A 22,768-nucleotide genomic window follows, 5' to 3' on the forward strand; every position below is an offset into this window, starting at 1 on the left:
CATAGCATATTTTTAAAAAAAAAAAAGTTATTACAGTATCTTCAACCCCAAATTTCGAATCAGCCATCATCTCTCGACTTCAATTTGTATCAGTTGAAAAAAAAAACAGTAGAAACAAACCCTGACGACGATTTAGCTCCAGGACTTGATAAGATATTGGTATTCTGCTACACCTATATCTTGGTTCAATATTTTATAGAGGAGGAAGTTGTAAACCGCTGCTTTTGTTTGTTTTTGTTATTCACGGTTCTCGCTCTAATGGCATGGATTGCCGGATATATGATCAGTTACCTCCATTCCCCTTAGCAACAAGAATTAAAGGCACACCGGTAAGTCTCTCCTTGAAACAAAAATTCATTCGGGGCTAACTTATTTGTTCATGGCAGTATGTGGGTATATTCGGCGAAAAATTGCGATTCAAGAAGGAATTTCAGATAGAACAGAAGCTGTGGTGCAAATGTTCAGTTTTGGCAGAGGCTTTTGGTGTCATTGGACAGAATGAGTTCTTCTATTCTGAGTTGCCCAAAAGCGTATATGTCTACAATAACTGCCAATCTTTATGGCATTGGGTATTATTCCTTTTGCAAACTTAGTATCAAGTTTTATAGTGACTAGTGTTGATGAAATAACTAAACGGAAAAATGGGAGTTGGGTTTCAAGTAACATCAATAAAAAAAGGTCACTATGATTCCTATTATTGTGTTCTTGCTTTTCTGAGTTTGGTCAGTTTACTTTTACCTGCTATGTTGCATGCTGCAGGGCTTGTAGACTCCATAAAGGAAGGAGAAAAAAATGGGATGGTAAAGGAATAAAGGATGAAGATAAGTAGTGTTGGATTCAGGAATGTTAAGTGAGTTCCTGCATTGTCGTAGGCAATGATGTCAATGTAAATAAATTAGGGGCCAAAAATCACCATCATATTATCTCCATCCTTTCTGAATCTTTTTTTTATTATTATGTGTTTCTTTCCTTGTTTTATTTTCAATTATTGGGTCAGTGTTCAACTAAGAAAAAAATTGATGAAAACAACAAATCAGAGAGCCACTCTTGATCAGCAAATCATAGGGTGCCTTGCCTTCAAACTTCTTAATTTCTGTACATTTATGGCCACTCACTAGTCTCCAAGAGAGTTGGGATCTTCATTAAGCTCTTCTGTCCTCTCTCCTTTCATTCTGGGTCTATATATGTTAAAGAGATTGTAAAAATCAGGTAAAAAGAAGAAGGAAATATGAAGATTGATCAAGACGAGACAATCACAGAGCCACTCTTGATCAACGAACTAAAGGGTGGCTTCAAAACCTTGCCTTTCATCATAGGTGAACCAAAAACATTTCTTTCCTGTGTGCATCTATACATATAGAAATCTAGATTCACCACATGGACATATGTACATAGTGTTTCCATTTGATTTTCTTGATGGGTTGCCTTTAATTTTTATGACAGTGAACTAGTCATTTGAGCAGGTAGCGAGTTACGGTCTGTTGCCAAACATGATTCTGTATTTGACAAGGGAGTACCGATTGGAAAATAGCACAGCAGCCAACATACTCTTCTTGTGGTCTGCTGCCACCAATTTGATGCCGATCATTGGGGCTTTTCTTGCTGATTCTTATGTGGGTCGGTACCCAGTGATTGCCTTTGGATCCATTGCAAGCCTTTTGGTATTCTTTCATAATGTTTTTGCTTCTTCATGCTTAAGGCTCCTGATTTTAATTGCTTAGTTGTATCTATTCTGAGATGGGTTTGATACTCTTTGCACTTTTGGTGTTCACATTTCATATGCCATATACTGTGGGTTAAAGTCGCAGTGTTGACTGATATGTCATATACTGTGGCTTATATTGCACTAAAGCTGAAGAGTTTTTGTGATGCAGGGGATGGCTCTTTTGTGGTCAACAGCCATGATTCCAGGAGCAAGGCCTCCTCCATGCAATCAATTTAGTGACAGTTGTGAATCTCCAACAACGGCCCAACTTATATTCTTATATATTTGTTTTGGAATCATGTCAGTAGGATCCGGAGGTATAAGGTCATCTTCCTTAGCCTTTGGGGCAGATCAGTTGGTGAATAGAGAAAAAATGAAAAGTTCAAGAACCTTGGAAAGCTACTTCAGCTGGTACTATGTTTCTGTATCTGCTTCTTTAATTGTTGCATTCACTTGTATTGTGTACATTCAAAAAAACCTGGGGTGGAAGGTTGGTTTTGGAGTCCCTGTGGTGCTCATGTTCTTCTCAGCTCTTTCTTTCTTTTTGGCTTCTTGCTGGTATGTCAAGTCCAAGGGCAAAGCAAGCTTGGTCACTGGGTTTGCTCATGTTCTTGTAGCCTCTTATAGGAATAGGCATGTCCAGTTATCAGGCGTTGCGACTGATGAAATGTATTATCATGGGAAGGAATCAAATCTTCTTGTTCCGAGTGGGAAACTAAGGTATCTTCAAACTATGCATAGTTGTTATGAATTTCACTTTTTGTTCTTCTTCATTGCATTGAAAGCATCCATTTTCGCATCATAACTTCAGTCTGATGAGCGTTTCCATTCTTCATCTCAGATGTCTAAACAAAGCATGTGTCATTAGAAATGCTCAAGAGGATCTGACCCCTGATGGCAGTGCTTCAAATCCATGGAGTCTTTGTACTGTTGATAAAGTGGAAGAGCTAAAAGCACTAATCAAAGGAATCTCAATTTGGTTTGCAGGAGTCTTGATGTCTATAAATGTATGTCAAAGCTCTTTTCAAGTACTCCAGGCATCCTCCATGGATCGACACATTACTTCAAACTTCCAGATCCCTGCAGGCTCCTTCAACGTATTTTTGTTTCTCTCTCTAACAGCAACGGTTGCCCTCTACGATCGTATCATCCTCCCCTTGGCTTCAAGAATCAAAGGGAGACCAGTTCGTCTTGGCATGAAACCAAAAATGGGGGTTGGAATTTTTTTCTCCGGCATGTCCATGGCAGTACTTGCCATTATAGAGTATATTCGTCGTTCAATCGCAACGCAGGAAGGAGCTTCAGATAGAACACAAGCAGTTGTGCAGATGTCTGCAATGTGGCTAGTGCCGCATTATATCCTGCTTGGCTCGGCCGCGGCCTTTGGCGCGATCGGGCAGAACGAGTTCTTCTATTCAGAGTTGCCCAAAAGCATGTCAAGCATCGCTTCCAATCTTTATTTATTAGGATTGGCTGTTGCATACTTGATAGCAAGTTTGATAGTGAAAGTGGTGGATGAAAGTAGCAAAACAGGAGGATCAGGGAGTTGGGTTTCAAGCGACATCAATAAGGGCCATTATGATTACTATTTTGGCATTCTTTTTGCACTGAGCCTGCTTAATTTTCTCTATTATGTTGTCTGCTGCAAGGCTTATGGTCCCTGCAAAGGAGAAAGCAATCATAAGGATTTACAAGGAGATCATTTGTAATGATATTTTCTTCAATAAATCCCGGATTACATATGGAAAAGTCCGCAACTCCCATGGACCAGTTGAAATGTACAACTTAGTTTGTGTTTTCACATTCATCTGTTGCTTTCCAATGTATGTCTCCCTCCATATGCGGGCACTGGAACTTAAAAGGGCTTTAATATCAGAGGCAGGAACTGCAAAAAGACAGATCGCCACGCCTTATTCACGGATAATTAACTTGAGGAGAAGCATAATTTTCAGAATACTCATTAATGGATAGTTTATCAGAAAAACAGAAGTTACAATGAAATTGATTGACTAACTAGGTCCATTGAAAGCTAACAGGGAATACATAAGTATATTTATACCAAAGCACTAAGAGGCCAAATTTAACATGCTTGTGGAACAGGAACAAGTACAATATCAATACTGATGATACAAATTCATCACAGCATTACTGATACACACAATCAAATACCATTATTCCATGGCACTAATCTTCTATCCTCTGCCTGGACAGCATAGACACCATCTTTTTATGTTATAGAACAGGCAGGCAGGCAAATAACATTACTGTCTATAAATGGTAAATTAGAGTGAAGCATCCACCACTGCATCTGCACTGGCCACCTCTATAACAGGATTCAGATTTTTGGACGACGGCAAGCCAGCGACAACTTCTTCTTCAATGCCACACTCATTCGTCCCTCTTTGTATCCTAAAGTAGCCATCCTGTCAAACAAAGTGAAGCGATAATTCAGTATTTAACGAGAGAAATTTTTTGCAGAACAAAATTAGTTGTTCAATATGAAGCGCAGATTCCAGTAGGAACTTACATCACCCCAGCCTTTATTCCACTGGTTGGCAAGCAGCTGCAACATGAAGTGTTCACAATCTTAGAATCACGTCGAAAATATTATGCAGTTACTCTTTAAAATGGTTATTGGAATTAAGTAATATATCAGCATACCCAGTAATCCTCGCCTTCATCGCTAGTTCCCCAGCCAATAAGCTTGACAGCATGACCTCCCAGTACACCGCCTGTTACGTGCTTATAAACTCCTGACTTGTAGTGAGCAAAATCCTGCACGATAGAAAATTCAAGTCAAAAATGAAGGAATTCGTAAACTGTACCCCCCAATTAGATGAAGTGATTTCTAGTTCACAAATAATCTGCAGTAGTACAGCACCAATAATAAGGGTGAGCCAAAACCGAATAAGACTACACTGAATTTTTTAGGGACTGAAGTATGAAAACCCTGACTGGGTTGCTCCAAAATGCAAAAATGATGCTTTAAAGACTTCTTCGACGTCAAGAATGTGCAATAAATTGAATCATGAAAGTTTACTTTTTTACCTCATATACTGTGAAGGCAACCTCAACTGGTCCGTTCTTGTAAACTTCAGCCATTATATCGTTCGGGTTAGAATGAATCGTATATGCACTGATGCTATAGTGCTTCAACTGCCTCCAGAACTGGTTTTTATTAACGCATTTTCTCACACACTTTGGAGTCGGATATCCAGGCTCACAACCAGGGTGAGAACAGCCAGTATTGTCGAAGTATGGGTCACACTGCCAGATAGCAAATTTACTCGTCATTAAACACATCAATAAAATGAGAGTCAAAGACGGTGACGCATGGATTCTCAATCAAATTTCAGATAATAAATTCTAGCAGCCACATGAAATCGAATAAAGTACATCATGTCGCCATTGAATGGTAAAATGCGGAGAGACTTGTACCTCCTCAGTGACAACACCATGATGAACAAAGTATCGCCATGCTCTAATGGGATAGCCCCCATTACAACCATCTCCACACATGAAGCCACAACACGCCAAGAGATCATTAACAGACAGAGATATGTTCTGAAACAAAAGATAAGGAAAATAAATACACCCTTTTTGTCACAAAAATAAATAATCAATTACAAAACACAAAGAAGTTTCATTTACCAAGTCAAATTGGATGCAAAAACGATCAGACAATGATTCAACGGCTCCAAAAGCCCAGCATGAACCACAATGCCCCTGGATTATCAAAATATGAATGATTAAGCTAGTCATGTAAAATGGAAATCATAGCAGGGCCAAGGATGAAAATGGAGTTACCTGATCTTTGATTTTGAAGTTGATCCAACATTTGACACATAACATGAGAAAACATCAGCGCAATGTTTCAAAACAATCACATAGAAACACAAAAAGTAAAAGGTAAGCACTCAAGGAAACCTAGAATTCTTCCAATGGTGCTGCATTGAGGCCAAGCTGTTCTGGCATCAAACTGTTTCGGCAGCTTTAAGGATTTAGGATGAGTTACAACAGGAACACCTAGCAATTCCTTTTTATGTGTCGATTTGACTCCAAGTAGGTGCTTGAATTGGCCAACCTGTACATAGATTAATAAGGAAATACAGGCTAGAATTTAAGCAGGATTCATTCTCGATGAGAATAGGCAAAGGGCCTAATAATATATTTATATAAAATAGCCCTGCAAAAGAGAACTCACTGTGTAATTGGAAAATTTAGGATTCATGGCAGCTTGCCATCCAGCATTGGGGTTTTCATTTATTTGCTTAACAATTGACTCCTGTAACATCATGGTTGAAGCCAAAAAATTAGTAAACAATTCACCATTCAATCAAAAGAAGTACTGTCTTTCTAGAGACTTACTAACAAGAAAAAAAATACCTGAAGAATCTGAGAGCTAAGCTTAAGCTGAGAAATAGGCTCCACTGCAACGGCTTGCTGACAGTAAAGCATCACACAATTTCAGTCAGCAAATTTCAAAAACATAAAAACCATAGAGGGTAAAAGAACTCAAACACAAGCTCTTAAATTCTTCATAAAAGACACAAAAAATTATTCGGAAGAAACTACTAGCATATTAAGAAGTTTGAACAAGGAGAATTCCACAAATAATTAGTTTATTCAATTTAGCCAAGGTTCCGCTAGCTGCCAAATCACCAAAAAAGATATTCACAGCAGGCTGTTGGGGTGCTCAACCTAACAAAGTCATGTCTTTCCTACTGAAATTTGTAAACTGCCATTCTTTATGATCAAAAGGGCTAGTAGCCTGAATTTAACATCATTAGCAGATTCATCAGGATGAAGAGAAATATCGTGGGTTCAATCACTATTGATCTATGAGCAACTTTTCGGATAATGAAAGTTGACCCATAAAAGGGAATGAAAGTCGATCCAAGTTCATCTAAACTCCCATAAAAGCCCCCAAAAAAATCATAACTTTCCGAGTAAATACTGGAAAGAAACACATCAAAACAACTGGATTATAGAAAAAGCTAATCGAGATCAAATTCTAAGATTGAAAATCGAACATGAAGTCACCACAATCAACAAAGCTCAGATTTTTAAGTAACAGAAAAGAAGGAAGAACCTGAATGGAGGAGATGGTTCCGAGAAGCAAGACAAGAGTGGATAAACAGAGAAGATGAGAAGTAGTGGCTGCCATTTTTGGAGGACTGTCCGCAGATCAGATGGATGGGTGTAAGAAGAGAGGAAAGTCCCCTTAATATTGGGAACTAGACAACTAGTGTAGTAGAATTACATAAAAGGACAGAATTCCAATAATACAAGCAAACGAGAAACGACCATGTTGGCGTTGGGAGTTGGCTGTGACGTCTCTGTACGCCTCACCATTCCACCTCTAGATATAAATTATTGCTCTGTTTTCGTGTTGGATTTCGGAATTCATTGAAAATCCCCACAAATCCGGCGTGGTTTGTCGTGAAAGGAAAGAAAATTTGTGCAATTTTCCCAAGTATAAATTTTTCTCATTAGGAAGGACAGGCAAATTAATACTCCCCATTGTGTAGGTACGCTGCATGGTTGTATTCTCTAGGTAAAATTTTCAAAGGAAATATGGTCACAGTAAATAAAATGCGGTGTATATACGCATATAATGCTAACAAAGAAGAGGAGAAAACGTAGTACTCTTCCCAAGTATTGCTAAAGCTTGGTTTGGTAAATAATTTGAAAAAAAATAGCATATATGTTGATTTTAAAATGTTGTATTAAATGTTAGCATATGTGTGGTTTAAAATGTTGTGATTGTTTCCTAAGAGGGTTTATGCGGTTCTATGGCAAATTAAATATATGGGTAGTATGCTTTGTATTCATGATAGTATTCAAGTACCATATTGATTTTATATGTAAAGTTCCAAATTAAATAATGTAATAATACTTTGACATGTTATAATAGTCCTCCATTTAAAAAATATAATTAATTATTTAGGCCAACATTTGCATGCTTGTTGTGCATATTACTCACACATTAATAACCATTCAACCAATCAACGTCACGTTCTATTGTATTTATAGATACTGACAAGATCTAAATATTTTTTTTAAATACCAATGAAAGATGGTTCGATTGACAATCAATTGGATTAAGCATATATGTGCTCAATATTCGATTTCAATGTGAATCATATTTCTCAACGGTATTTTAAAAAAAACCATTTTTTTTGAGATTTATGCAGGGTTAATTTTTTTTTTTAAAAAGTTAATAGGCATGTGTTTCTTGGCATTTGAATAAAAAGGGTGGTGTATTTTAGGGTAAAAAATGTAAAATGCTACTTGGTCAAAAAATAATTTGGAAATGCTGGTTGAAATGCTATCAAAATGCCATATGGAATGTTACTATGGTATGTGTGTTTGATATCCAAGTAGCATAGAAAATCCGAATTACAAATATGTACTTTACAAAGAAACTGATGACCATCTTCAAACAGTTCTACGAGTAGCTCTTGCCTCTTGGTATATATTCCAAAGCAGTAATCACAAATCTCTCTTTTACTTCTATCCCTTACCAGCACTCGACAACCAGGAGGAAGGCCGGTAGCAGTAATCACAAATCAAATCGCAGTTTATTGATCAACGGGGAAGTGCATTTAGATTAATCATAGCAAGGTTACTGTCATGAGAGTGCTGCAAAGCTTCGGTTAAATGCTTCAGTGCTTTTTCGTAGGATATAAACCCCATAAACCAGAACTCATGGCTATCTCTTGTTGCAATGTTGATGTACTTTGCTGAATGATTCAACCTGTCTGAAGAAGGATTCACTGCCCCAAGCTGGTCAAGCGGCACCACCACCTAGATATCAAGAATATGGACACATTGATGATCAGAAGTTGTCAAAATTTAGGATAAACAAATTAGAAATCCAAGAGAAACAGTGAAAAGAGAGAGTGTATTGGAATCATGGCCAAACACTTCGAAGCAACTTAGCATAAGTAGTGAGGAAAAGAAGAGAGACATTACAGAACCTTTGTCCCTTGTATGAAATCCAATCCACATTATCATCATCAAAGTCTCAATGCAAAATCACAACTCAAGGAAAATTGCAAATTGCAAATTTCAAGTATCTTCGATATAATCATAAGAATTGAGCTTTCAAACCTTCACTTGAGAAATGCCCATCTTGAAGATCACAAATGCAAGTCACCCAGAATTTAGGAACTCATGAGAGGTTAGAGGTACTTGGTGATTTTCTTATTTGTTTTCAGAACACAGATTGAGAGTAATCAGATGCCAAGCCATATTATAGGTCACAGAAAGGCCATATAGACTGCATGAGCAAGTAATAGATTAGCAATACCTTGTAATATATCCACTGTGGTTGTCCTGTGGGAAGATACTGATAGAGGGGATTATCACTACAAAAAGCTATTTTTTGGGTGGATATATACAGTGTGCCAATCACAGGTCTAGGGGCCGTAGAGAGATAGCAAGCAAAGGTCTTTAACAGTTTCTCTCCTGGTATGATCCCAAATGTCTGTTGGAATAATTTATCATGTCCTCCTTCTGTTAGCACCTTTGTCCCTTGAGCAAGCCTTGCCATTGCTGCATCACTCACACTAGGGCTAGTTTTGACTGCCATCGAACAATATGTTTACTTATTAGAACCCCCAAACCATGTACATCTCATGGAAATTTATCATCATCATCATCACCATCAAATCCAAGCATCAATCCCCAACATTTTGGGATAAATTCGAAAAAAATGTGCGAGTAAATGCAAAATCGAACGTAAGTTGGTAAAACCCAATCGACACAAAAATTCAATCCTAGAACATACAGAGACATCCAAAAGAAACCAAAACACAAAGGCAAAAGAAATAATCAGGGAGGCTACTGCAAAGAATAGCGCTTTAAAACTTTGGAGTAATGCTTCAAATATGAATTTCTTTATATCATTAGCTCATCTATCTTGTAGCTTGTTTGCACCACCTTGGTGCTCCTTTTAATAAAGTCCTTTGTGCATCCGGGGAAAAAAAAAATGCTGCAAAGAAACGAAGCAAACAGAGTTCTCATGCACGCTTCTCTCTGTATCCCATGATTTCTTCTCCTCCCCGCTTTCAACCGAAAAAGGGGAGGAAAAGAATTTCTTATGTGTGGAAATATACTTCTAAGATTCTGAGTTTTATAGTCACAATAATTAAAATATCCAGTTCTTTGGTTGCCAAGCCAAATCAAATAATGCTATGAGAGGTAACTGGTTTATAATTTTCCAAGGACACAATTCCACCTGAAAGTTTTAACTCTATGTTCCACAAGGAAATGAATCATCATGTTTTCTTTTTCTTTTCACCTATATTTTTAACTCAGAAGAATGACATTAAAGAATCTTAATCTATCAATTAATCTCACTACTGCAATTTTTAGGCCATATTATATTGTTCAAACATACAGAAGAAAGTAAAACTCAACAGAGAGTGAACTCAAGACTCTCAAGATAAGTAGATCACCAATTCAATAGAGGTCCAGAAGAAGGGGAAAAAGTCATAAATTTAAACTACTCACGGTGATGCCACATGCTGCCAGCATAACTCTCAGCTTTTCTGGTGGCATCTTCAAACCTCTTCCCAAACCGATTCAACGAATCACATATCTTGTCCATCGGTCCTGCAACACCATTGAACAATTTATTACAATTACCACCACCAACCCTATAGATTATAGAACCCAAGCCCAGGAGTGCCAGGACAAACAGGAGCAAACTTCATAGATTGAGAAAAAAAAATCAAAACTTACTTCTGCCTTGGCGGACCTGTCCGTTTGCAGGAAGAGGAGAAAGTTGGAGATAAGGGTTACAGTTATTGGTGTTGGTGGTGTCGCGATGATCCATCATATTGTACAGTCTCCGCTTGGGCGACACAGATTGTCTTCGGGAACTAGTGTCTCTCTCGGTCTAATCCGCCGCCCAGCCCCTGCCGCTGTAACTTTACTGATGCAGATTCTGATGCTGCGTGTATGGTAACAATCTGAAATCAGAAAGGCCACACAGACAGCGTTGATAGTAACGCAACGGTCAAAAGTTCTCTGTGATTTGAAATTCAAGGATTCCTTCACACGAGAATTTTTTTTATTTTTTAAAATAAAAGAATCATAAAAAGGAGTTCTCTTAGCGATATCAATTTTAAAATACTTTAGCTGCTTTTACCAGGCCGGCAATGAAATTGAGAGCAACTCCAATGACAACAAAAATATCAAGCGTTCCAAAAATATTCTCTCTCTCTTCTATTCTCTCGTGAATGATATAATTTAATTAGGTAAATGGGTTCCATAATTACATTATTCATCAATATTTCATATTCATTTTCTCTATTTTCTCTCGCTTCCTTTCCATCATCTCTCTTATTTTTCATCACCTCTCACTTCCTTTTCATCATCTCTCTTCACTATTCATCAACTACATACATACTCCATTTTTCAAATGTCATTTTCCACAACAACCTATAAAACAAGTGTCATTATTAAGAAAGTATTATCTCATGTGTTTTCAAGCGTTCATTTTCATCTATTGTAGAGCTCTAACACTCTAAATTTTCCATAAAATTCACTTTCAAGTGTTGAAAATGTGCCCATTGAAGTTGCTCTCAAAGCATCTAGTGGTTATTCCCATAAGAATAAAGGTTTTTCTTTTATAAGTCAGAATGTGCCCATTGAAGTTGCTCTCAAAGCATCTAGTGGTTATTCCCATAAGAATAAAGGTTTTTCTTTTATAAGTAAGAATAACATGTGTTGAGAATGAGAAATAGTCTGATTGGTCAGATTGTCTGTCCAGGACCTTGAGATTCAGGGTTCTATTCTCATTAGGGGGTTTGGGATTTGGACAGTTTTACATCCGCTGTGGTGACGGCTTAGCGTGTTCATGTGGAATACATGTTATTCGATAAAGACAAACAATTTCTTTATCCATTTATATATGTGATGAAAATCCGTGCCTTACAAATGTCGCAACGTAGACATTTTGGCTCTTTCCTGGTGTCTGGTATGCAAAAGTCCGAGGTTAGATGGTCCTTATAATGCAAAGAGTTATCAACACACCTCAACAAAAGCCAAGAGACCTTGTTTGCAGCCGGTATGTGCTGGAAACTCTCACAAGGAAAAACAAGGTACAATCGGAGCAACATAACCAAAGCTTCCCTCCAACTATAAGGCCGTGCCCGATCTCGTTTGAGATTCTCAACAAAGGGATATTCACCCTGCCCCTATCCAGCAGGTTCTGATTTTGGTCTCTCTCCCAAAGCCATCATGGGATCTCTTGGGGAGGAGAAAGTGGAAGCAGCTCAACTACCTACAAGGTCGTCCCTTTTCAGGTACAATTCACCTCTGATTCAAGTTAGCTTGATCGGTTTAGTTTGCTTCTGTTGCCCTGGCATGTTCAATGCCCTCTCTGGTATGGGAGGTGGTGGTCAGGTTGACCCAACAGCAGCCAACAATGCTAATACTGCTCTGTATACAACTTTTGCCGTCTTTGGAGTCCTTGGTGGTGGAATCTATAACATTTTTGGTCCTCGTCTTACCCTCGCTGCTGGCTGCTCCACCTATGTTCTTTATGCTGGCTCTTTCCTTTACTACAACCACCACCAAGACCAAACCTTTGCCATTGTTGCTGGTGCTGTGCTTGGCATTGGTGCAGGCCTTCTTTGGGCTGGACAAGGAGCTATGATGACTTCCTATCCTTCTCCTGGCCGCAAAGGGATCTATATCTCGCTTTTCTGGTGTATTTTCAACATGGGTGGTGTCATTGGTGGCCTCATCCCTTTCATCCTCAACTACAAACGCAAAGAGGCTGAAACTGTGAGTGACAGCACCTACATAGCCTTCATGTGTTTCATGTCTGCTGGTGCGCTTATTTCCTTTGCAATTCTGCCTCCGAGTCGTGTCATTAGAGGTGACGGTACTCGCTGCACCAACATCAAGTATTCTAAAGTCTCCACTGAGGTCATTGAGATCCTAAAGCTTTTCAAGAATTGGAAAATGCTTCTTATTGTACCTGCTGCTTGGGCTAGCAACTTCTTCTACCCCTACCAGTTCAACAATGTTAATGGAATGATGTTCAATTTGAGGACTAGAGGGTTCAATAATGTCTTCTACTGGGGCGCACAAATGTTGGGATCAGTTGGAATTGGGTACATAATGGACTTCAGCTTTGCAAGTCGAAGAACCAGGGGATTCGCAGGAATCGCAATTGTTGGTCTGATTGGGACAGCCATTTGGGGTGGTGGCCTTGCTAACCAGTTGAAGTATTCCCATAGCAATCCTCCAAAGCGTTTGGACTTCAAAGACTCTGGAGAGTTTGCTGGACCATTTTTTCTCTACTTCTGTTATGGTTTGCTTGATGCCATGTTTCAGAGCATGGTTTATTGGGTGATTGGAGCACTGGCTGATGATTCCGAAATTCTTAGCAGGTAATAAGAAACTATCAGAAATTCTTTAACCAGCGTCATTAGCTGCATGATCATTCCACTCTCCAGTCTCTAACTCGGTAATCATTCAAACATTGCAGGTATGCTGGATTCTACAAGGGAGTGCAGAGTGCTGGAGCTGCAGTCGCGTGGCAAGTTGACACGCATAAGGTCCCTTTGCTTTCTCAGTTAATCGTGAATTGGTCACTTACCACATTGAGCTATCCATTGCTGATAGTCTTGATCATGTTGGCTGTAAAGGATGAAGACAGACCCATGGAGGTAGCCCTAGAAGGATCTGCTTTGTCATCAGCTCCTACTGCTGCCCGCAATGAACTTAGCAAGCCTTCTTGAGATACTCGCCTAGGTTTATGTATTTTCTTCCATTCCTGTCTGGCTTTTTTTGAGAAAAACAATACAACCTTAATAGAAATGTATTGATATTGCATGAATCCCAATCGGGAAACATGTTTTTTCTTCAAACCGGCATGCCCTAAACATTTTTTCTATTGGTATTACTCGTGGAATTTATGTGAACTACCCATGAAAATCTAACATGTGCCACTATTTCTAGTTTTCTACCATTCAATCCAGAAAAATTCTTCCATCTAAATCAAACCTAAATTTCAATCAAACACTCTAAAATTCAAATGTGCATCACATAACAAACCCATAGATCAAACACCATCGCTAAGTTAATAAGAGAGAGAACAAAATGGTGGACTTAGTAAAATACTAAACAATCGATTTCCTTCAAACAAAGTAGAGGTGAATCAAAGAGAGGATAAAAAGAAATCGACCTTAATAAACTCAAAATCATCAATTTCCTTCGATCGAAGCTGATGGTATACCTAGTTGCAGAGAAGGGATGCGGTGACGACAGGTAGCCTTCGTCAAGAACCCTAATTGCATAAATCTTTATTCCATAATTTTTTTAAGGGGCATATTTTAGGTAAAAAAAGTTGTATTTTTTCTGGTCCAATTTTTTTGTTATTCCCCTTTAACCCAACTATTATAGGTCAAAGCCCAACTCACTCTATCGAATGTCAGCTACTATGGGTCAAAATCTAAAGTGAGTTAGGAAAATACCTTGTTACATGTTAAGTGATAGACTTTTTACCCATATAAACCACTTGGTTGATGGAGTCTCTATTGATGTGAGATTTTGAGTCATAACACTCTCTCACACTTGTGAGTTGGATTATACCAGACCCAACAAGTGGAGTAGAACCTACGTCCAACTAGAACAAATCGCTTTGATACCATGTAAGAAATCCACACCCCGTTAAAAATATTGTCCACTTTGGATTATCCAATTCATATAAATACATTGGATCAGCACGGTTCTGTTCTTCCTTAACCTAGCTACTATAGGTCGAAGCTTAATTATTATGGGTCAAAGCCTAACTCACTTGGATTAGGAAAATACTTTATTGTATGTTAAGGGTAAGTTTTGTCGATATAAACCACTTGATTGGTGAAGTCTGAACCGAAGTGGGAGTGTGGGACTTTAAGTCACAACAGTAAAAGCAATAAAAAAGAGAGAGAGAGAGAGATGGTACCCAAAAGATTTACGACGGGACTATATGGACCCCTTTTTTTACTTTCTTCACCCCTATAATGTATAGGGCATAGCTTTGTAAGTAATCATGACAGAGATAAATTCCTTCTTTCATTTTTTCCCTTTTTTTGGTCCTAATGTTGACTAAACATCATCTCATCTCTAACTCAACATTTTTTCTCTCTCACCTTTTATCTCATCTCTAACTCAGCATTTTCTCTCTCTCACCTAATCTCTTCCCTAACTCTCTCTCTTAATATTTCTTTCTATCATATCTTACTATCACAATGACTTTAATATTTCTTTCTACGACGTCGCTTTTCACACCCCCATTTTTTACTTCTCCCACCCCCATCAATTGTCAGTTTTATTGAAATGACGTTGTTTAATCGTAACACAATTTATTGGCTGACTCAACATATGTACAGCTATTACCTTTATGTGAAAGAGGAGAATCCGTAGGTTTTTTTTTTCTTTTCTTTTCTTTTTTCTGACATTTGCTTTTAAGTTTCTAGTGAAATGATCATTTAGGGCCAAAACAAATTTACTTATTCCATTTATTCAAACTTCAGCAATTGCAGTAGATAATTAATTACCTTCTTTATTCTTTTTTTTTTCCTTTGAAAACTATGAACTTCAATATATATCTTAAATGAATATTTTTTAATATTATTTTTTTGAAAAAATTTAAAAATAAATATTTCATCTAATTACTGTATCCTACCGGTAGGATAATCATATATCATCAAAACGTGCCAAATTTAAGGTCAAATCTACTTCTCTAGGCTTGACAATTTCATAATTCTTGTAACAAGCAAACTTTGAAAGATACCAATACGTGAAATCACAACTATTTTAGAGAGAGACTAAAGTTTGACAATACACATATATGTGGGTCCCATGAGTCAAGTACAAATGCTACATCAACATTTAATTAATTAATTAATTTATAATAAAGTAAGTATCTTAAATTTTTATTTAATTATATTAAAATTAAGTAACTTTAAATTCACTGTTATTTAAATTTTATTTAATTATATTAATTTTATAAATTAATTTTAATGTTTGGAAACAGTTATATTTCTTTTATACAACTAAAATGCATAATACCCTTGCACGTAATTTATCATAATATGTTAACGGATTAAATGTTACCAGCGAAATTTTAATCAAACACTACAAAGCATTAAATTAACATATCTGCTACTAAAATTGTTCAATATTTTTACTACCACCATTTTTGTTAATATATTTGCTACTTTCAAAAAGTTTTATCACACTAGGCCATAAGAAAAAAAAATCCTATTGATTGTATTTTATTCTCAAAACAAACGAGAGAGTAATAAGGTATGCACACTACTAAAGGCTCAGAAGCAACTGGCTCCCAACTTAGACTGTTTTAGCTGTAGCTATGGCTAGAGAGAGAGAATGATAGAATAAGGATGAGTAGGTAGGTACCCCACAAGTAGGAAAACTCAAAAAAAGCTGGTCAAAGTCCAATCCAAAAAGAATTTTTTTTTTTTGAAAAAAGGAAGCCCTTCAAAAGAATATGGGGCCCACTTATTTCTCCGTTGAATCCCACTTGAATTTTAAACGACCGCCTCAATGTCACCATCTGTACTACGACGTCATTGTTATGATCTTCTTGGAAAATGGCAAATAAATCTTGACCGTCTGTTTTGTAGATCTAGGGTACTCATTGTCCAAAGTATACTGCATTTCTGTCACTAACACTGACACTGTCTATTATGTCTTTTCATTAGGGGTGTAAATAACAAAAAAGTGGGTGTATATAGCAGGACCCAAAGATTTATGAAAATTTACCTTGGAAACTCGTAATTTGGTCGGTTCACAAGGGATTGAGAAACGACCTGTGCATTAGATTCTACGAGATGAACCAGTGCTAATTTTGGAAAAAAATCATGCACAAATTTAGCATAACTAATTCTACGATATAGTTTTTTTAAAAATAAAAATCAAATTTTATTGTGGTTAAATATAAATTCAAAATATTTAAATTTTGTTTCGGACAAAATTTATTTATTTTTGTTTAAATTAAAATCAAATTTTATCGCCACTAAATATAAACTTTAAATATTCATATTTTGTTTCGGAAAAAATATATTACTATATTCATTATACTAAATAAGTAAATATACACATTTACTAGAATTCTTTCAAATTTCCAAAATTTTCGGTAATAGCACCGGTTCATAAGCCCTCCCCGGGATCCGTGCATAAGTGCATAGTGCAGCCAAAACATTATCATCCGATAACGATACTCCCGATAAGGCCTCTATCAATCCCTTCTCAAGAGGTTAGCCGTTCTCTCTCGTTTTCGCATTCGTATTGTTGTTTCCAGGATTTAGGGTTTATGAACAGGTTCTGCTTCCTTCTCATGTTTTAGGGCTTCTATTTTGAGCTCGTATACTGTTGAAATTCGAATGTCGCTGCGAACTTCTTTTGCGTTTCTACCTGTTTTAGCATATTTTTTGTGGTTGTTAACAATCAAAGAGTCTGTTTTATAGGACGGCGGCATCGATGGGGTCTTTATCTCGCGAGTGGCTCGGCTTCCAGCAGTTCCCTCCCGCCACGCAAAACAAACTCGTTGAATTGTTTGGAAAATTAAAGCAAGAGGTCTGCTCGATTATTCGTGTTGTTGTTCCCAGAAATTTTCATTTTTTCAACTCTCAAGGGCTATATAGAGATACATAGGTTCTGATTTTTCGTAATATTTATTGATTATTGCAGAACTTGAACAGTTTGACCATTATTGTTATGGGCAAAGGTGGTGTTGGAAAATCTTCGACTGTGAATTCTATAATTGGGGAACGAGTGGTCACAGTCAATGCATTCCAGGCATGTAATTTGCAAATTTTGTTCCCAATGCAAACTCTTGGAAGTTGGAAGTAATAGCTCCTATGTGCTTTTGTGTACTAAGCTTTTGTTTTCCCCCGCTTTCTTATTTAGATTATTGAAAGTTGTTTGCATTGCAGCCAGAGCAGCTAAGACCTACTATGATTTCACGTACACGGGCAGGATTCACAGTGAACATTGTTGATACTCCAGGGCTTGTGGAGGGTGGCTATGTCAATTACCAAGCTCTTGACTTGATCAAAAGGTTGGTGCTGGAATCAATAGTCGTTTTATATGTTTGTCTCCTACAATCAAATTTGTAATGGAGTTGCTATTATACAAGTTTTTATTTCATTGTCTTTTTGCTCCTAAAATCTGTGATATCAATTATACATGTATCTATGTGACTATGTATGTATTTGATACAAATAAAACAATCGTATCTCTGTGTGTGTGTAGATATGTATGTTTTTTGCGTATACTCTGTGAAAGATGTATGTATAGATCAATTGTTTATCCCATTAAAAATGTAGTTGCATTTAATTGTTCTTAGTCAATTCAAACACGAAAATTTAATTTGCCGGAGATCAGCATCTCAAATGGAATGAACCATTACAATATCACATTACATTTAAGCCACATAATCTGTCATTATGTTCATATAGTTAGTTTTCCTAAAGTGGCAATTGGTTACCTCGGGCAGAGGAATTATATTCTTTTGCGTAGAAGTTTTCCTACGCAAGTTCTTGAATGCACTTTCATAACAGAGATAGCTTAAATGTTTGATATATCATATATATCTTTCGAAAATTGGAATTCTTGAAGGATAATTAAGGTCATAGACCTAAAATATTAATAATGGATGCGAACTTTTTATGTTTTAGTTAGTGAATGGAAGACTTAAAAGGAAAAGGGGTTATTTCACTATCAACATGGTAACGGAACAAGCCAAACAACTGTAATTGAAGTTAAACTGAAGTCCACAATGATCATACAATCAAACATGAAATTTCTGTAACATTCAAGACATTTGCTTTGATAAACAACTGTTGCATCTTGTATTACACACAGTTTTGATGGGCAAGGGGCTTCTTATGCAGGTTTCTTTTGAACAAGACCATTGATGTTTTGCTTTATGTAGACCGCTTGGATGCTTATAGAGTGGATGACTTGGATAGGCAGATCATTAAAGCGATCTCTGATGGTTTTGGGAAAAATATTTGGCGCAAAAGTTTGCTTGTTCTTACTCATGCACAGCTCTGTCCACCAGAAAAATTGAGCTATGATGTGTTTTCGTCAAAAAGATCAGAAGCTCTGCTAAAAACTATTAGATTGGGAGCTCGAATTAGGAAAAACGAATACAAGGTACAGTTTGCCTATTACAATTGTTTAATCACAGTCTTAAGTCTAGTGCAAAAAATTGGATTGGGTGTATTGATGTGGCCGAGAAGCTAATTTCCTTATGTATCAAACTAAAATATGCATAGTTATCTGCTTAAGCCTGTGTGGTGGGGAGTAGAGGTTATATAGGTGGCTCCGAATACTGGCCAGTCTGAGAGGCATGCCAGTTGTGTTGTTGTGGGTATGTTTGAACATATTGGTCCCTCTGAATCCTTGCCACACCTTTTTCCTGAGACACATGCATGCATGGAGACTCTTGAAAAGACTTGTGACCGTACTTTTTAGCTCTTTTATGCGTAATGATGTGCATTGAGACTGAAATAAGCAAGTGTTTGAAGGAACATAATAATCGAGGATGGAACTGAAGCCAGGTTTCTTGCAAAAATTAGTGTGTCCTTGGCTTTATAACATGTTTTGTTTCACTTCCTCTGTTTCTAGAGAATGAGAAAGGTTTTGTGTTCTTTAGGCAATGCTTTTGATTGTGTTTTGGAAATGGTAATTTAACACTGTTCAAAGGGGGAAAAAACTCAAGACATTTTGACTTTTTCTAACGTTTTGGAGTTTGGGGATGTCTTTTTGTTTTAAAAAACTATATTTAGAGCTACGCATTTCCAATGATTATTTTTATCTTCCTTGATAATGAAAATATAAAGCAAGTGAATTTTCAAAAACTAATGCACCCTTATATTCCTCATTTCCTACATGTTAAGTCCTATGCGTTTACACATCATTGTTTGGTCATTACATTGGCTCTTTGAATTTTAAATGTTTGTTACTTAAACCATTTCCTTCTAGTGCCACATGATGCTCTCGTGTACTTGTTGCTTACTTGGATACACTCCTTCGAATTTCTCTAAGAAAACAATACTTATTGCTTGAAATGTCAAACTAATGGGTCTCTCTCCAACAAAACAATAGAAAAAAAGTTAAATAAAACAACATTAATTGTTCTGCTTGTGATGGGGGATGGATGGATAAGGCAGTGTATATTTGTTGGTTATATTGGATTATACGGGATGGGGTGAAAACTTGACTATTTTGTTTTGATTTTGTAGTGGTATTGTCGAGTATGAAACTTGAACTGTTTGATATTTGGCTTAAATTGTTTTCTGTGGTGTGATGGCTCCAACAGAAATATTGCAGACTTGCAGTTGCAGCACTTTGGATTGTTTTGGGGTGTAATTGCTCCCTCTTTCTGGAAATTTGGCCTTGAAGTAGGTTACTTGTTTTATTTTTTTTGGCAATGATCAAGTGCGAGTTGTTAGTGAAGTCTACTTGATGTTGTAATATCACATGCTGGAGAAATTTGCATTTGTAGATAAAGATATTCTGATTAATTACTAATTAGAATTATGGTTCTAATTAATACCTGTTGCAATCGCAAGGTACAAGAATTCTACATGGGTATATGGAGATTGGTGACAGAACGTAATCCTGCTTCTTGGTGATGCTTTTGGATTGTCTTTATTGGATGTTGTAAAAGTTGTGGAGATAGTATTCTCATTATAGTGTATGTTATTATTATTATCATCATTACTTCTACTACTACTACTATTATTTTGGAGCAACATTATTGGGTGTTTAAGAGACAGGGTTGGCTTGCGAGTTTAAAAGTAAATTAAGAACCTTGTAATGAACTCCGACGTCATAGGTTCTTCAAAATGAACTCCTGAGGTTTTGGTGAGTCTTGTCCTTATCAAATTAAAGGAAGCTAACAGGCTGGCCAGGTGTGTTCTGTGTCTATACTCCATGGCCTATTTGAATCTGCTATATTTGTCATGCCTTTTTGTGTCTCAACTTATAAGTATATCTTGTACAATGCATTTTTGAACTCACTCTTTTGTATTCTTGCTGTGTGTCATATTTCCATGAAGTGTCAATGTACTCCTTCGTCAAATGGTTATCCTTATTTGTGGGGAGTATGATGCGATATTTAGTAATTGGTAGCCTGAGAGTGTTCTGTGCTTAAAGTTTTGTCTTTTGACACTTGTAGGACTTTGATACTCCCGTAGTTTTGGTCGAGAATAGTGGAAGGTGTAATAAAAACGAGAATGATGAAAAGGCCAGTCTCTACCCTCTTAGTGATCGTTTCATAAAATTGAGGGTCTTAATCATTCACAAATAATTACCCTCATTTTAATGGCAGATTCTTCCTAATGATGAGGCTTGGATTCCAAACTTGGTCAAAGTGATCACAGATGTTGCAACAAATGGGAAGAACAGTATTATAGTCGACAGGAAACTGGTTGAAGGGTCCGACTCAAATGACAAGGGGAAAATGTTCATACCTCTCATTATTGGGGTTCAGGTAAATTCTTTGGGAGTCCGTATCTTAAGGTTCTCTGGTTGTTCCTGTGACATATTCAACTTTGCTCATGCTCATTCTATATTGCAGTTTCTTGTGGTGAAATGGATACAAGCAGCAATTAATAATGATATTGCAAAGGGGGGAAGGTCTTTGTAATTGCTGCTCGATATGGGTCTGAATAACTGCAAGTTTCTGGTGCGATACTTGAGATGCTCCCTTTTCTTTTCTTTTTTTCATTTGTGTTTTCCTCACCGTTTGTCTTCAATCTTAAGCAATCTGAATATTTGGTCTTTAGTTGTTTGTTTGACTTCTGATAAGTTGTACTAGTTTAGGTCAGTACCATCTGCCAAAAGGATGGTAGGGAGTAGAGTTTGTTCTCTTCTGTCGACGTGTTTGTCGGGAATTCCTTTTTTCTATTTTCTATTTTCCATTTCTGCTTTTGTATCTTTTCTTTCCAGTGTTCCTTTTGCATCTCATAAACTGCTTTGATGGGAAAAATCTGAGAATGGAGTTTTGTCAATACTGCTATTGCTATTACTGCTGTGGGCTTTACTACCACATTTCCAATTTTATTCCGATCTCATATTTTAGATTATTAGGTTGACATCTCTCAGGTGTGGTGAGTAAAACATTTTCAATGATGATTTCAAATATGCACCTGCTGATAGAAAGCTATGAATACATTCAAATATAATGCCGGCCCGTGCCTGTGACTTTTTGCTGAGGAATGTTACGTTCGTTCATATTCTGAACATTTTGATGGCTTACAACGCATGGAACCTTAAAATTCCTATTAGTCTTGCTTTGTACATAGGTCTGTTTTATTGCAAAACATGAGCTATGAGGCTTCATGTAACTAAACAATCGTTGCCCATTTGGATACTGGAGAATCTAGAGAAGTGCAATCATGGCTTCATTCGCCTTGAATATTGAAGGACAAAGTAGCTCTTTTTGGACTCAAAATGGTGATCTAAACAGAAATAAATCGAATAAGTTGGGATGGAACTTTAGCAACTATTTATTGAGATCACGTATCATGAACTGAATTTCGTAGGTGGAGTTCAATTCTACCCCCCTTTGGGATTTGGTTCCCGAATCACGTAAATCTCTGTGTATTCCTTTTTCTCAACTTGTTTTTACTTCCGTTATTGTGTGTGGTTATTACTTGTTGGATTGCACAATCCTCTCCTGATTAGTTATTATCGGTTATTGTTTTTTTGTAGTGTCATCCCTTGTGTGTGTTCCGCTGCGATGTGCCCCAACATCTACAATCTTGCTTTCTGTGTTCAGCAATCATGATAGATAAATTAGAACATTGAAACCCCCCACTTAAAGCTCTTGTTGTGCACCAATTTGGGAGATAAAAGCTTAATCATTTTCTCGCAATCGATATGCAACTATAAACACACAACAATTCATTGGCAAAGTTCTTGAATTATCCCATCAACAATTATTTTTTCCTGAATTTAATTAGGTCTCGTAGAGTCTTCATCTTCTTCTATTCTCCAAGTTCAACACTGTCCTTT

General features: G+C 37.0%; 5 protein-coding genes across 8 annotated transcripts; 3 read left to right on the forward strand and 2 right to left on the reverse strand.

The window, feature by feature from the left end:
- The first annotated feature begins 29 nt into the window (after positions 1-29).
- Positions 30-3,506, forward strand: LOC120003948 (protein NRT1/ PTR FAMILY 1.2-like). Of its 3 annotated transcripts, none has more exons than XM_038853112.1 (5): positions 30-850; positions 1,210-1,316; positions 1,444-1,661; positions 1,875-2,425; positions 2,547-3,506. In XM_038853112.1, exons 3-5 carry the CDS (start codon positions 1,491-1,493, stop codon positions 3,412-3,414), a joined length of 1,590 nt encoding a protein of 529 aa, XP_038709040.1. In that variant the 5' UTR covers positions 30-850; positions 1,210-1,316; positions 1,444-1,490; the 3' UTR covers positions 3,415-3,506. The 3 variants fall into 3 exon arrangements, with proteins under 3 accessions (XP_038709040.1, XP_038709041.1, XP_038709042.1); XM_038853113.1 differs by having other exon boundaries at positions 30-569; XM_038853114.1 differs by lacking the exons at positions 30-850; positions 1,210-1,316 and having other exon boundaries at positions 1,476-1,617.
- A 148-nt stretch (positions 3,507-3,654) lies between these two features.
- Positions 3,655-6,953, reverse strand: LOC120003950 (cathepsin B-like protease 3). 2 transcript variants are annotated; one of them, XM_038853115.1, is made up of 11 exons: positions 6,798-6,953; positions 6,092-6,148; positions 5,910-5,990; positions 5,633-5,789; positions 5,513-5,517; positions 5,357-5,431; positions 5,144-5,269; positions 4,754-4,972; positions 4,367-4,480; positions 4,233-4,268; positions 3,655-4,128 (listed from the first exon to the last, which is right to left on the reverse strand). In XM_038853115.1, exons 1-11 carry the CDS (start codon positions 6,870-6,872, stop codon positions 3,988-3,990), a joined length of 1,086 nt encoding a protein of 361 aa, XP_038709043.1. In that variant the 5' UTR covers positions 6,873-6,953; the 3' UTR covers positions 3,655-3,987. The 2 variants fall into 2 exon arrangements, with proteins under 2 accessions (XP_038709043.1, XP_038709044.1); XM_038853116.1 differs by having other exon boundaries at positions 6,092-6,144; positions 6,797-6,943.
- A 1,149-nt stretch (positions 6,954-8,102) lies between these two features.
- Positions 8,103-10,811, reverse strand: LOC120004094 (GEM-like protein 1). Its single transcript, XM_038853337.1, has 4 exons — positions 10,457-10,811; positions 10,226-10,327; positions 9,021-9,295; positions 8,103-8,515 (listed from the first exon to the last, which is right to left on the reverse strand). The coding sequence occupies exons 1-4, from the start codon at positions 10,551-10,553 to the stop codon at positions 8,297-8,299; spliced, it is 693 nt and encodes a 230-aa protein (XP_038709265.1). The 5' UTR covers positions 10,554-10,811; the 3' UTR covers positions 8,103-8,296.
- Positions 10,812-11,438: 627 nt separating this feature from the next.
- On the forward strand, positions 11,439-13,672 carry LOC120004095 (UNC93-like protein 1). Its single transcript, XM_038853338.1, has 2 exons — positions 11,439-13,119; positions 13,218-13,672. Exons 1-2 carry the CDS (start codon positions 11,960-11,962, stop codon positions 13,468-13,470), a joined length of 1,413 nt encoding a protein of 470 aa, XP_038709266.1. The 5' UTR covers positions 11,439-11,959; the 3' UTR covers positions 13,471-13,672.
- A 3,185-nt stretch (positions 13,673-16,857) lies between these two features.
- Positions 16,858-21,814, forward strand: LOC120004624 (translocase of chloroplast 33, chloroplastic-like). Its single transcript, XM_038853998.1, has 8 exons — positions 16,858-16,994; positions 17,206-17,314; positions 17,429-17,536; positions 17,674-17,798; positions 18,634-18,898; positions 20,928-20,996; positions 21,081-21,242; positions 21,330-21,814. The coding sequence occupies exons 2-8, from the start codon at positions 17,219-17,221 to the stop codon at positions 21,396-21,398; spliced, it is 894 nt and encodes a 297-aa protein (XP_038709926.1). The 5' UTR covers positions 16,858-16,994; positions 17,206-17,218; the 3' UTR covers positions 21,399-21,814.
- Positions 21,815-22,768: the final 954 nt, after the last annotated feature.

Source organism: Tripterygium wilfordii, chromosome 8, assembly GCF_013401445.1.
Source record: "Tripterygium wilfordii isolate XIE 37 chromosome 8, ASM1340144v1, whole genome shotgun sequence".
Classification (NCBI taxonomy): Eukaryota; Viridiplantae; Streptophyta; class Magnoliopsida; order Celastrales; family Celastraceae; genus Tripterygium; species Tripterygium wilfordii.